General features: G+C 41.2%; 1 protein-coding gene across 1 annotated transcript in view; it reads right to left on the bottom strand.

The window, feature by feature from the left end:
• The window catches only part of ca10a (carbonic anhydrase Xa), a 319,283-nt gene that overhangs the window by 40,382 nt on the left and 266,253 nt on the right, over window positions 1-12,648 (bottom strand). The window contains exon 4 of the mRNA XM_023266464.3: window positions 5,638-5,823. Within this exon, the coding sequence (XP_023122232.1) occupies window positions 5,638-5,823 (186 nt within the window). The remainder of the gene's footprint in view (window positions 1-5,637; window positions 5,824-12,648) is intronic.

Consider the following 12,648-nt stretch of genomic DNA (forward strand, 5'->3'; position numbering starts at 1 on the left):
ATGTCACAAACATGTTTGTGCACTGTAATTACCTCACAAAGTGGAATAGCAAGGGGAGAATGGTATGAAAACCCACATCGCTTCTATCCTCTGTGCAGTGTCCCTGGATGGATATCCCTAATGCCATTTTAGGTGGCTAAGTTTTGTGTTTAGTCTCAGTCAGACTCAAAACAGCATTTTAAAATGATTTGTGTTATGGTTTTGGGTTTTTTTTGGAAAAGCTGTAGGGAGCTTATATACTGATGCTCTACACTGTTTGTTGTACAGATTCCAGGAAACAAGAATGTGCACCAAGATGGAAAGTGCAAAATTAACACGACACACAGGGACACAATAGACATATTTGTCACAGTCTTGATGAATAAAACCCCTGTGTCTTCCAGTCTGCCTTGTGTCTGCTCTGTGCGCCTCTCACATTTGGGTTCGATTTTCCCCAAAACCATAACAATATTATTGAGAAGGCTGAATTAAACCATGATTATCCTTTATTAGATAACAAATTCCTGCTGCTTTTACATTTCCTTCAAAATGTATCTGCATTGTGAAATAGTTGTATAGAAACAGAACTTGTAGGGGACAGATTTCATGTAGCCTGAAACCAAACAAGGCATTAAAAATCCTGATAAATTAGTGCACTTGACTGCTCACATGGTCATATCCTCTCCATTTTCTGGGACTTTGCAATTGTAGCAGCCTAAGAGAAGTTCCAAATACTGCATACATTGTACAATTCAAAATCACATGCTGAATATTTTGAAGACAGCTCCTTCCCCTAACCCGAGTGGTAGATATTACTGTGAACACAACCTTTCCCCCCTTCTCTTTTGCCTGCCTTAGGGATGCTGTGTGCAACGTGGAAACGATGTGACATCACATTTCAGCTGCAAATCTCTCCAGAGCTTCTCTGCTCTGGCTCTGAAGAACTCCTCCAACACAATGTTCACCCACTAAGAGTAAATCAGTGAGTGAAGGCAGGGGTGAAATAAAACATGAGGCCCTAGAGGGAGCCTTCATAAACTCTCAGTGTGTGTGTGTGTGTGTGTGCATATGTGTGTGTGCAGGGAGGTGTACGTTCAGGTTTGCACTCCAGCTCTCTCCACCCCCGAAGGACGCAGTAAGCACTTATTTTATTATGATTTGAATATCAGCTCTCCCACTGTGAGGGAAGATAAATGATTATCATTAATTATAATAAATTTGCCTGTCAAGACTGCAATTATTTTGTTGCCACACAAATTGCTTATTCATATAATGACAGTGGTGGAATGCAGTGATGCGAGCGACTCATGACACTGTTGAACAATCAAAGCCAGAGAAGCTAATTGTTTCACTCATCAAAAATTTTAAATGCCAGAGTGCAAAAGTGTGTATTTGAGTATGTTCTGGGGTGAGAGTGTGTATGTGTGTGCGTGTAGATGCCTAAATGCATGAGTGTCATCTCAAAGAGAAGTTTGTTTCGGTAGAAGTCACTGATGCAAATCACAGCCGTCATATGAAATCTCACTTAGAACGGCATGTGTTTATCTGTTGATTCAGAGTGGAGGGGTGGAAAAACCTTTGTAAAATCCATATAATACACAATAAATAATATGAGATCAGGAGCTTATGGTGATTCTTCAACCCACACCGAAGTCAGTTGTGGAGTCCCATAGGTTTGTGTTTTAAGACCAATATTATTTATATTGTACATGCTCTCATTAGATAATATTATTAGGAAACACTGCATAAATGGGCTGCACAGTGGCGTAGTGGTTAGCACTTTCGCCTTGCCACTAGAAGATCCCTGGTTTGCGGCCCGGATCTTTCTGCATAGAGTTCGCATGTTCTGCCTGTGCATGTGTGGGTTTTCTCCGGGTACTCCAGCTTCCTCCCACAGTCCAAAAATATGCTGAGGTTAATTAATTATTGTAAAATTGCCCGTAGGTGTGAATGTGAGTGTGATTGTCTGTATATGTAGCCCTGCGACAGACTGGCGACCTGTCCAGGGTGTCAACTGCCTTCTCCCCAAGTCAATTGGGATAGGCTCCAGCCCCCGCGTGACGCCAGTGAGGATTAAGCGGTGTATAGATAATGGATTGATGGAACACTGCATAAATTGACATTGTTAGGCAGTTCACGACTGACCGAATATGACTCTCCAGTTTAAAATCCCTGTCCAACATAAAACCCAGGGTTGTAACTGTGAGCTTAACATACGTTGCCAAAGGGCCCAAGTCACCACAGAAGGGCTCACAGGATCCACTGGGCCCAAACACCATCACTTTTGCTTTCTTTTCATTAAAATGCAAGAAATTCAAAGGCATCCAAGCTTTGATGTCATCAAGACACACCAGGAGTGGTTTAATAGAGAAGGCATCCCTCCGCTTTAAAGGAACATATACCTGACTGTCATCAGCATAACAATAGAAGGAGATACTATGCTTTCTAAGAATGGATCCCAGAGGAATTAAGTATAATGAAAAAAGCAAGGATCCTAATATTGAGCCCTGTGGGACCCCACATGACAGGAAAGCAGGGGAGGATTCAAAACCCTGAAGGCTTACACTAAAGCTTCTATCTGCCAGATAGGATCTAAACCATTCCAAAGCAGTGCCACAAATGCCCACTCGATGCTGCAACCGACATATTAAAATGTGGTGGTCCACTGTGTCGAAGGCAGTGGTAAGATCAAGCAGGACAACAATCATATAATCACCAGAATCACATGCCAAGAGGATGTCATTAAAAAACCAGAACAATGCCGACTCTGTGAAGGGTTTTGAATCCAGACTGAAAAACTTCCAGAATGTCATGCTTATCCAGGAAAGATTGCACCTGACCTTAAACAATTTTCTCCAGAATTTTTGACATAAAAGGCAGTTTAGAAATAGGCCTAAAATTTTATAATACAGTAGGATCAAGACCAGGTTTCTTAATCAAAGGTTGCACTACTGCATGTTTAAAATTTCCAGGAACCCCACTGGAAGACAGACTGTTGTTAATAATAGCAAGAGCCCACTGTCCTGTACTGGAGAAAACCTCTTTGAAAAATCGAGGAGGGACAACATCACGGGGGGAACCTGAAGGCTTAATATGGCGAACCACATCCTCTAAAAGCGACAGAGTCACCTGCTCAAATTGATTGAAAATAGCAGAACAGGGAACAGCAGAACAGAGGACAGAAGCAGAGTGGTCAAGGAAAGGAGCTAAGATGAGATTCCTTGCATTGGCCACGTTATCAAAAAAAAAGTGTAAGAAATCGTGACACATTTCAGAATAGGCTTCCAAACAGGCAGCCTTAGGAGCACTTAGAACAGAGTCAATAGTCTTAAATAACACAGGTGGGTTGTGACGGTTCAACATGATAATATTTGAAAAGTGTTCACTTTTAGCCTCTTTGACAGTGTTTTGGTAATGATGCCAGCAGTCTCTTAAGATTTGAGAAGACACCTGTAACTTATCCTTCTTCTATCTGCGTTCAGCTCTTTGGCACTCCTGTCTGACAGCCACAGAGTCAAGGATGGTTTGGGAGGAGGACTGAAACCAGGAACTGAGTTTCTCTGTATCACCAGAAATTGAGTCAGGAGGGACACAGGACTGTCCAAAAGCAGCAAAAAAACTGACCAGCAGTGGATGGATTAAAAATCTGACAGTGCCGAGCAAAGAATGCAGGTTTTAACAACAGTACAGGGAAAAACAGCTTCAAATAATACTGGCAGATGATCAGAAAACACAGTGTCACAGACCTCCAGATTAATCACAGACAAACCATAGGAAAGAACCAAATCTAATGTGTGTCCATGCTTGTGTGTAGGACCAGACATGGACGCACCAGATTAAAAGAGTCAATTATGCTGAGGAAGTCTTTCACCAGTGACTTGTCAGGACAACACACATGCAGGTTAAAATCTCCAACAATAAGAACATAATCATAATTAGGCATAATTCCAGTTACAAAATCAAAGAAATCATTCACAAAGTCCTTATTGTATTTGGGGGGTCAGTAGATGACAGCACACAGCACTGGGTTAGAGCGACCCACCTCAAAGAAAGTCAGTTCAAAGCTAGAGAAGGAGGACGGTAGGAAGCGCTGCTAACATTTGTAGTTGTTTTTGTAGACCGTCGCCGTTCCTCCTCCTCAGCCCGATGTCCGCATGGAGTTAAAATAACAGCAACCAGCAGGTGAAAGTTCTGACAGGGTGCTGGACTCACCCACATTCAGCCATGTCTCCATCACAAAAAGGAAATCCAGATCACGGGAGCTGAAGAAATCTCTCAAGGTAAAAGTTTTGTGCGCTAATGATCTGGTGTTTTCCAGGCCGATTCTGGCTGGAGCTGAGGCCTGGGCCCTGGCAGATCAGGGAGCCCAGCACAGCGTCCTCAGGTTCTGAGGAATCACCCCGCACAAGCTGATCTGGAGAGGGCAGGGTCGGCGAGGCCGGAACACTTCGTCTGAGCCAACCACAGGTACCAGGCAGGCGCTCACAGGATCCAGGAAATGCCGGGACATGCAGACATGAGGAGACGGCCCATGCAGGATCCAGGAAGCAGCGGAAGAGTGCATCAGGCAAATCCTCAACTTCACCAGGCTACCGCTGCATCTACCACGGCAACGTTTTCGCCAGGAGAGCAGAGCCGAATCTCGCCACAAGTGAGCGGGGATCCCTGACAGAAGCGGGGGAAGGAAATTCTGTCTTCCATAATCAGACGTAACTAGGTCTTTGGCAGAGAAACGAAGATCCAGCAGTGTTTGGCGATCATACATGAGCAGCGACTTGATTTGTTGAGTGCCGAAGGTTAACAACAATAAAATCATATACAAAACTGGCAGTAAGAGACGGCTTGCCACACACACTGGCGCCATCTTGTATCTGCAAAGAAAGGGAAGGAATTCCATGATGCACCAAGATGTTGAGGTAGACCTTCTTGTTGATGAAATCATGGATTTTAATTAATTTTCCCATGCTGTTTCCACAAATGGAACCCCACACCATGATGGAAACTTCACCATGTTTCACTGTGGGTGCAATGCATCTAGCATCAAAATGTTGTCCAGCTATTCCATTAGCTCTTCCTTGGCTGCAATTGAGTCCGAAGCATACTTGACCACACTGTGAGCACACCCCTATTTGTCTCAAAGACCATCCAGCATCATGAAGTGCTTTAAGTCGGACTCTGTTTTTCTCAGTAAGTTCCCTACGCTTCACCATTTTGAACAGGATCAAGAAATTTCAAACTATATTCATGTTTTCATACCCAAATTTGAGCAAGCACACTGGAATTCTCTGAGAAGTCAGAAATTAATCAAGAATAACATGCAACCACTAAAACTTTTTTTTCTGTTCAGGAATGCAAGCAAATAACTACTTTTTTTGCATTAAAGATATCATTTTGATTAAAGAGCTTGCACGTACTGGCAGATTAACCATTACAGAAACAGAAACAAATAGTTGGCAATATACTGTTAATTTAGGGCTATAGTGACAAACACCTTACATTGGGTAGTGGCCTAATAAACTTGCTAAGCACCGTATGTTGTGAATTAGCGCTATATAAATAAAATTGAATTGAATTGAATTGTTAGATTAGTACACACACACGCACACGCGCACACACACACACACACACACACACACACACACACACACACACACACACCTCTCCAGAGAAGGCCTGTCCATTTAGCAAGTGTTCGGAGCCCTGGCCATCCTCACTGCCAAAATGTAGCCGGATTTCCTCCAGACGATGGCTGTATGTCATTGGCCCACCAGAGATGTTTACCAGATGTTCCTTATCCAGTCGCAGAGATACATGGCGGCCGGTGTTGTACATCGTCCCTCCTACCTGAAGAAAAAGAGGAGCACATCAACACAGAAATATTCCTTTTAGAAAAATGTGTACCATGTGCAAATGCATTAAGTGACACATTTGCTGAGTTACTTCTACTTCAAATCAGTTTACATGAGTGACACTAAATTAAAGATTAGAAACTGGTGTGTTTTGTGTTATTCATTTTGTCTCACTGGCTTATTAGTTCTGACTTATCTGTTCAATCAAGCCTGCTCCCAGTAGTTCAGTTCACCCACTAACTGTGCAACAATGACAAACACTATGTGCAGTATCACAGACAATACCTCCAAAGAGTACCATAACCTGATATGTGCAATAACATGACCCTTTTCTTATTTTTTATTTTTCTGGATTTAATACTATAAACACTTAGACTTCTTTTCTTAAAGAAGAAAGCATCTATTTATATTTGTGCACTGTGTGCATTGTGTGCTGCTCTTTTTTGTACTGTTTTTTCTGTCTTTGCTGGTGTAATTTCCCTGCCCCAGATCAATAAAGGTTTAATCTATCTATCCATTAGAAACTAAGAGGAGTAAACATGAAGTCGTGTGACCTGACAGGTCACTCCTACATTGAATAGTTTTGGTGACTGTGGTGCTGCATCATCAGCGGTTTATAGAGAAAAAACAGGAAGAAAAACTGGGGCAGGAGCTGTAATATTAGTGCAGTAATTACATTTCACTCACTTTTTAATGAAGAAATTCTTAAATATACAGTGTGGACACAAACACAGTGCAGTGAATCACTGTTTGAAGCTCTTTTCACTCCTGATGCGTCAGGAAAAAAATCGTGCATTGAAGTCCGGACCAGCAGAGGTGTTACTGTGGTTACCACATTATCTTGCCTCAACATTTACATTAATTGCATGATGTCATTTCGAAGCAATTCTCTGGTGAATCTGCTTTAAATCTCCACTATAAATGAATCACATCAGAGTCCAACTGAGAGTTGATCAACACAGCACAGTCTGACTGATAACTTTCCAACAGCCCAGACAAACCTTGCAAAACTGGAAAATGGTTTGTTATCAAAATGAATGGTTTGATGACAATGACAGCCACCACGAAGTCATAATCGAATTTAAAGAATGGCATGTGAAAAGAACAAGCTGCAGCTGCAACCAACCCTTTTCATACAAGGAATACATAACACTGTTACTTTGTATTCAAAATTCTGACTTTATTCGTCCACTCAAAAACCAATGTGGGAAGAAAAAAGATATGCATACAATATTTGTCACATGACACACAAACATACATTGAACAGAAAGTTACTAGGAGACAGAGAAGGTCCCTACTGGCCTTTATGCCTAAGACTGGTTTGTGATTATAATGGGCTGATATCGACATCTTTTGGTTTGCAAGTTCTTTGCTCAAATAATATATTTACATGGCTAATGTGTGCAATAATATGTGTTTATCCCCAAAACACCCACATGACTGTAGGTGTACATCAGACTATTGGAAAGAATTTCTGCTATCTTGTGGTAGTTTTAGAAAAATTATTAATTAAGGCTATTTGTGTATTGAGAAGAAAGGTTGCCTCAGTCTAAAGGCTGGGTTATGCTTTACGCATGAACAAGCCGCGTGGAAATCCATGTGAGAGAACGTGTGTGATTCCATGCGACGTCTGCTCCCAAACTGCAGGGGCAGTGTATCACAAACATGTTTACCTAGTCTACTCTAGTACTAAACAAGAGCAGAAGAAGTTTGCCATTGTTTACACCAATTACAATATGGCATTTTACTGAATAGTTGAATTTCACCAGTTAGTTTTAATTTCACACCATGAATTGTTCATAACCCGATTGTCATGGTGATCTCTGTGTGATGAATCGTATAAGTGCCCGTATTTCTGGACTTCAGCTACGAGTAGGTCCTGGTCCTCTGCCATGTTTTTCCACGTGTCTCTGTCCACGTAGTTAGAAAAATGCGGAGGTGCACGACATGGAAATTTTCCGTGTGAGAAGGGGGCGTGGCTGCTAAAATGACGTAATTTGTCCGCATGGAGCCTGTGGGAATATTTACTCATTAATGTTTGATAATGCTGGATGCTTACTGCTAAATTGCTTATAATAATCAGAAAGATGTATTTGCTAAACAGACATACAATGTTTATTATACTGAGTGATATTGATTCATTTCTAACACAGAGTGCCCTTGACATTTTTTCGAACAGCAGTAGAAAAGTAGTTTTGGTTGCTGTGCAGAGTATCATTGTTTTACAGGAAACAGAAGAAGAACCAAGGGAGCGAATCAGCAGCATATCAGAGAAGGGAGGAACCGGAGCTCGCTTAGATAGTCACACAACACTGTTGGAGTATGAAAAACTGGGTCAGGGAGAAATAGCCAGTCTGATTCTGCTTGAACTGACTGAACACATGTTGTCTGTTAGGGAAAGGCATTCGGACCCAGAGCTCTGTATTGCACATTCAATCTTGGTGTAATAAAGACTCTTTTTGACCTGAATTGAATTGTCCTGACTACTCCATCAAAAGAACCGGAGGAAACAGCCTGACACATTGTTTTATTCTTTCATGATTAATTTCAGAATAGGCTGATTTCCAACAAGCTGCACTGACCTCGCGGATGCGACAAGCATAAAACAAGCTTAAGTCTTGTTTAGTGAGAGCTTTTCAAAGACATGAGGACTATTCAGTTCTCCATTCAGCTATGCAAGCTTTGGTTTCAGTAAAAAGGAAATGCTACTTATTTTTCCACAGTGTAGGAATTTAAGTTTTTGTTGAAGCTCTATTCATCAACAGCACCTTATTCAGTGGAGCTCAGACAACAACCTTGTTCTGAACACCAGCAAGACCAAGGAGGTCATCATGGACTACAGAAGGTCCAGGAGGACAGAGCAGGCTCCTCTCCTCATTCAAGGGGATGCAGTTGGGCTTCTTGACAACATCAAGTTCCTGGGCGTCCACATTATATCTGGCCTGACCTGGTCCCTGAACACAGGTCATCTAGTAAAGAAGGCTGAACAAAGACATTTCTTCCTTAGGAAGCTGAAATGTGCTGGTCTCTCCCATCAGCTCCTGGCCAACTTCTACTGAGATACAATAGAAACCATCCTCTGTGTTGGTGCAACAGTGTGGTTACAGCAGCTGCACCGCTCAGGACAGAAAGGACTTAGCCTGGGTGGTGAAAACAGCACAGGGGACAGGGGGAGTCCTCTTCCAGACCTTGACTCAATATACGTGCGCCGGGTCCAGATGAAGGCCTGATGTATCGCTGCTGACCCCACCCACCCGGGAAATGGACTGTTTGTTCTGTTTCCCTCAGGCAAACCATACAGGAATGCAAAAACTCTAACTTCCAGATTGAAAAACTATTTTTATCCGAGAGCTGTCCAGTCCATTTACCTGCTGCACACACACACAGACACTATGTGCAATAAAGAACTGACTCTTGCACTGGACTGCACTTTATCACTCATCCTACTGCTCATATGCACTAATTCTGTTTCCATATTTATATCTTTTGAGGATTTTTATTTTATTTGTTTATAGTGTGCCTTTTTTTCTATCTTTTATCTATAGCTGGGAGTCACCAATCGAAATTTTGCTATGTGGAAACACAACGACAATAAAGACTCTTGATTCAACAGAGCTTACAGAATTGGTCCTAAGGGCTTTCTTTAATTAGATTCCAAAGTCAGCCAGTGAGCCAGTGTAAACAAAGGACAGGTAGAGCTGAAAAATAGGTTGAAATAATCAGCGTACGCTCACAATCAATACAGCGCAAGGGAGAAATGTGGCACTTTTCAGTGGTCGTGTTAAGCATTGGTATTCACACAACGACTTTGGGTGGACTTCCATGGCTGTCATCTGCTTCTCTCTTTCTTTGCTTTGCCCCTCTGTCCTACTCCGTCATTCCTTTTACCACTGGCTTTCAAAATGATCACAACCTCCCTCTAAATTCCCAAGAAAGAAGTCTGCCCCCAGATGGTAAATATTTTATAGATGCTCTGAAAAATCAATGATGTGAAAAGAGGAAGAGAGAGGAAAAGGGAGCAATGCAAAGAGGAGATAAGTACCATGAGCGGAAGGAGAGAGGTGTGCTGGAATTAATGCCCAAATAGAAAGAAAATGTAGAGAAGAGTGAGTCTTCCTGGCGAGGCGATGGTACTGTGGCAAAACCTCAAAAATAAAGAGCATCTATATACATACATATATATATATATGTGTGTGTGTGTGTGTGTGTGTGTGTGTGTATGTACATACGTATGTACACACATATATATATATATATACATATATATATATACACCAACCAGCAGGTGTTATCAAATCAAATTAATGCAATTACTTCTGAAAAAAGAAAAAAAGTATGTTAAATAAATAAATATCATTTCTATTTGTCAGCCAATCCTGAACATGAGTTGTTCTTATTAGCTGTCAATCACAATATGTGATTTTATATGTCTAGTAGAAAGGGGAAAAGATTTAAACTGAAATAAAGTTGACCTTATACACTTGGAAGAAACCAAATGCTAGATATGTTAAAAATGTTTCTTAAATTTAGCAAAAAATTAGATTGAGACTAGATGTGTCTCTCATATGCACTGTTTTGGGAACTATGCATTTGTGTGATCTATGCTTATGTTAGACCTGCCACAATGATTACATTACTACCTCATCTTGATCAGAGTCCAGATAATTTCATTTATTGTCTTAGATTTATGGTTTTATCTTTTGATGCTCTTTATTTGGGACATTTCTTGCATTTTTTCCACTCTATAATTCCAATATCTCAATATTCTTGAGAATTAAGGATCTATGTATCATCTTAAAATTAAAAGATTAACTACATCAGATAATATATTGTCCAAAAAGGTAATTATCGTGTCAGGTGTACGTCTTACTCAGATATATTATACTAAAGCGATATTCATAGCATGTGGACCAGCTGGACCAGAGATAGTCTGATTTACCTTTCTCTGTCTGAGCTCTGCATGCCTTCATTTCTCTCTCTCTTAACTCTTCCTCCTCCATCTCCTCTCTGGGATGCTCTTCCTCCTCTCTTCTTTTAGGCTGGGAAAAGCTAGTGATGGTACCCTTCCTCTTCATTCTTTACTGACTGCACTATGCTTTTCCTTTGATATTCTTCATTATTAACTATAATACAATCTTATGTGTACAACTTAAAGCTTAAAGAGGTACTTAACATGTAAACGTTTGTTTGAGCTGTAAACTAAATGATGTGACTATACTCTGATGAAACATATCATTGTTGACACCAAATTTCGAAAAACCAGCATCAAACAAGCGGCATGTAATTTTCCAACAGTGTATGAAAACTTGGTGTGACTGGCGGGGTTTTAGTTATACTTTAATATCATGCAAAGTCTTGTGAAAGTCAATGTGTGATTTCTTTTGACTTACAGTCTGTTTTCAAAATCACAGGTTGTAATTACCAATAAAAAAAAAAAAAAAAAAAAAAATTCCACAAACGATCCCCCACCATCCTTCTGTGGCTGTTCTCGAACACTAGCTAGCTCCGTAAGTGAAAATTAGCAAGGCCCAGGCTCACTGGAAACCGCGGCTCGTCTCACAAGCAAACACTATATGTGAACTTAGACAGTATTAGCGTTTAATACATTGTGTACAGTTATTACCATGTGGTCTAACCCAGTCTAACTGGTGTCTTTCTGTCACATTTTTCCAGCCACGCTAAAGTCCAACTCCACATGAGTGAGGTCTAAGATCAGCCCCCTCAGGGGGGTCATGTCGCCTCGTATCTGTAGCAGCATAGACTGTACAGTACATTACGTCTACATGGTGCAATCGAAAGCACTCGGACATTGGAGTTTCGCTCGTTATTTGTCCTTTCTGGACATTCGCTCTTTACAGCCAGGCACAAACTTTCGTATACATATTTTTTAATTCGATTGTTCAGAACTGGGGTGGCAGCCGGGGTAGGAAGGCATCTTCTGGAGTGGCAGTTGCCATCCTATGCCACCCCTAGATCCACCCCTGTCCTTGTGACATTTCTGATCTTCCCTGAAAATTTTATCTAAATCTGTTAATCTGTTTTTGAGTAATGTTGCTAACATAAAGACAGACAGACAGACAAACCAATAAACACATAACTCCGCCGAAGCTCCACCTCCTTGGCGGGTTAATAGTCAATTAACCTGACATGCCTGCCTCTGGACTATGGGAGGAGATCAGAGCTGCCAGAGAAAACCTATGCAGGCACATAGGCTCCACACAAAAAGGTCCAAGATGACCAGCTGACTTGAACTCAGAACGTTCTTGTTATTGTGTGACAGTGCAAACCACTGTGCTAGCAAGATCTGTTTTCCTGTCTCAGTGTCACAGTGGTTAAGGTTTGGTTTTGTAACCAGGTGGTAAACAGAGGCAGTTAAATAAATTTAAAACCACTCAAATCCCTATTTGTAGGTCTTCTGCTAATTTTCATTATGGACAGCAGGGGGCACATTTTTGTTCTTGTATTCATGGTGGTGTTAAGGTCTGTTTTGAGGTCAAAATGCGAGACACAGGAGGTTGTTGTCATAGAGATGGCCATGAATCGGGATGGTAAGAGAATGCAATTAATACCATGCCACGAAAGGCTTGATTTATGAAACATAGTGACAGAGTGGTAAATCTTTTATGTTATTTGCAGTAGAAATCCACTTTCTGTCCATTTACTGTGTTTCGGAGTGCAGATGGTTAGAGAATGAAAACACTGCATGTGTGCCGCCCGAGCTAATCATCCGTGTGCTAGGTATGTGACTTCTAGTGTATCATTTTATGTTTGTAGTTCCATGAAATATGAATGTATGCATTGTATTTTTTTTTTATTAAAG

The sequence above is a fragment of the Amphiprion ocellaris genome, chromosome 18 (genome assembly GCF_022539595.1).
Source record: "Amphiprion ocellaris isolate individual 3 ecotype Okinawa chromosome 18, ASM2253959v1, whole genome shotgun sequence".
Lineage (NCBI taxonomy): Eukaryota > Metazoa > Chordata > Actinopteri > Pomacentridae > Amphiprion > Amphiprion ocellaris.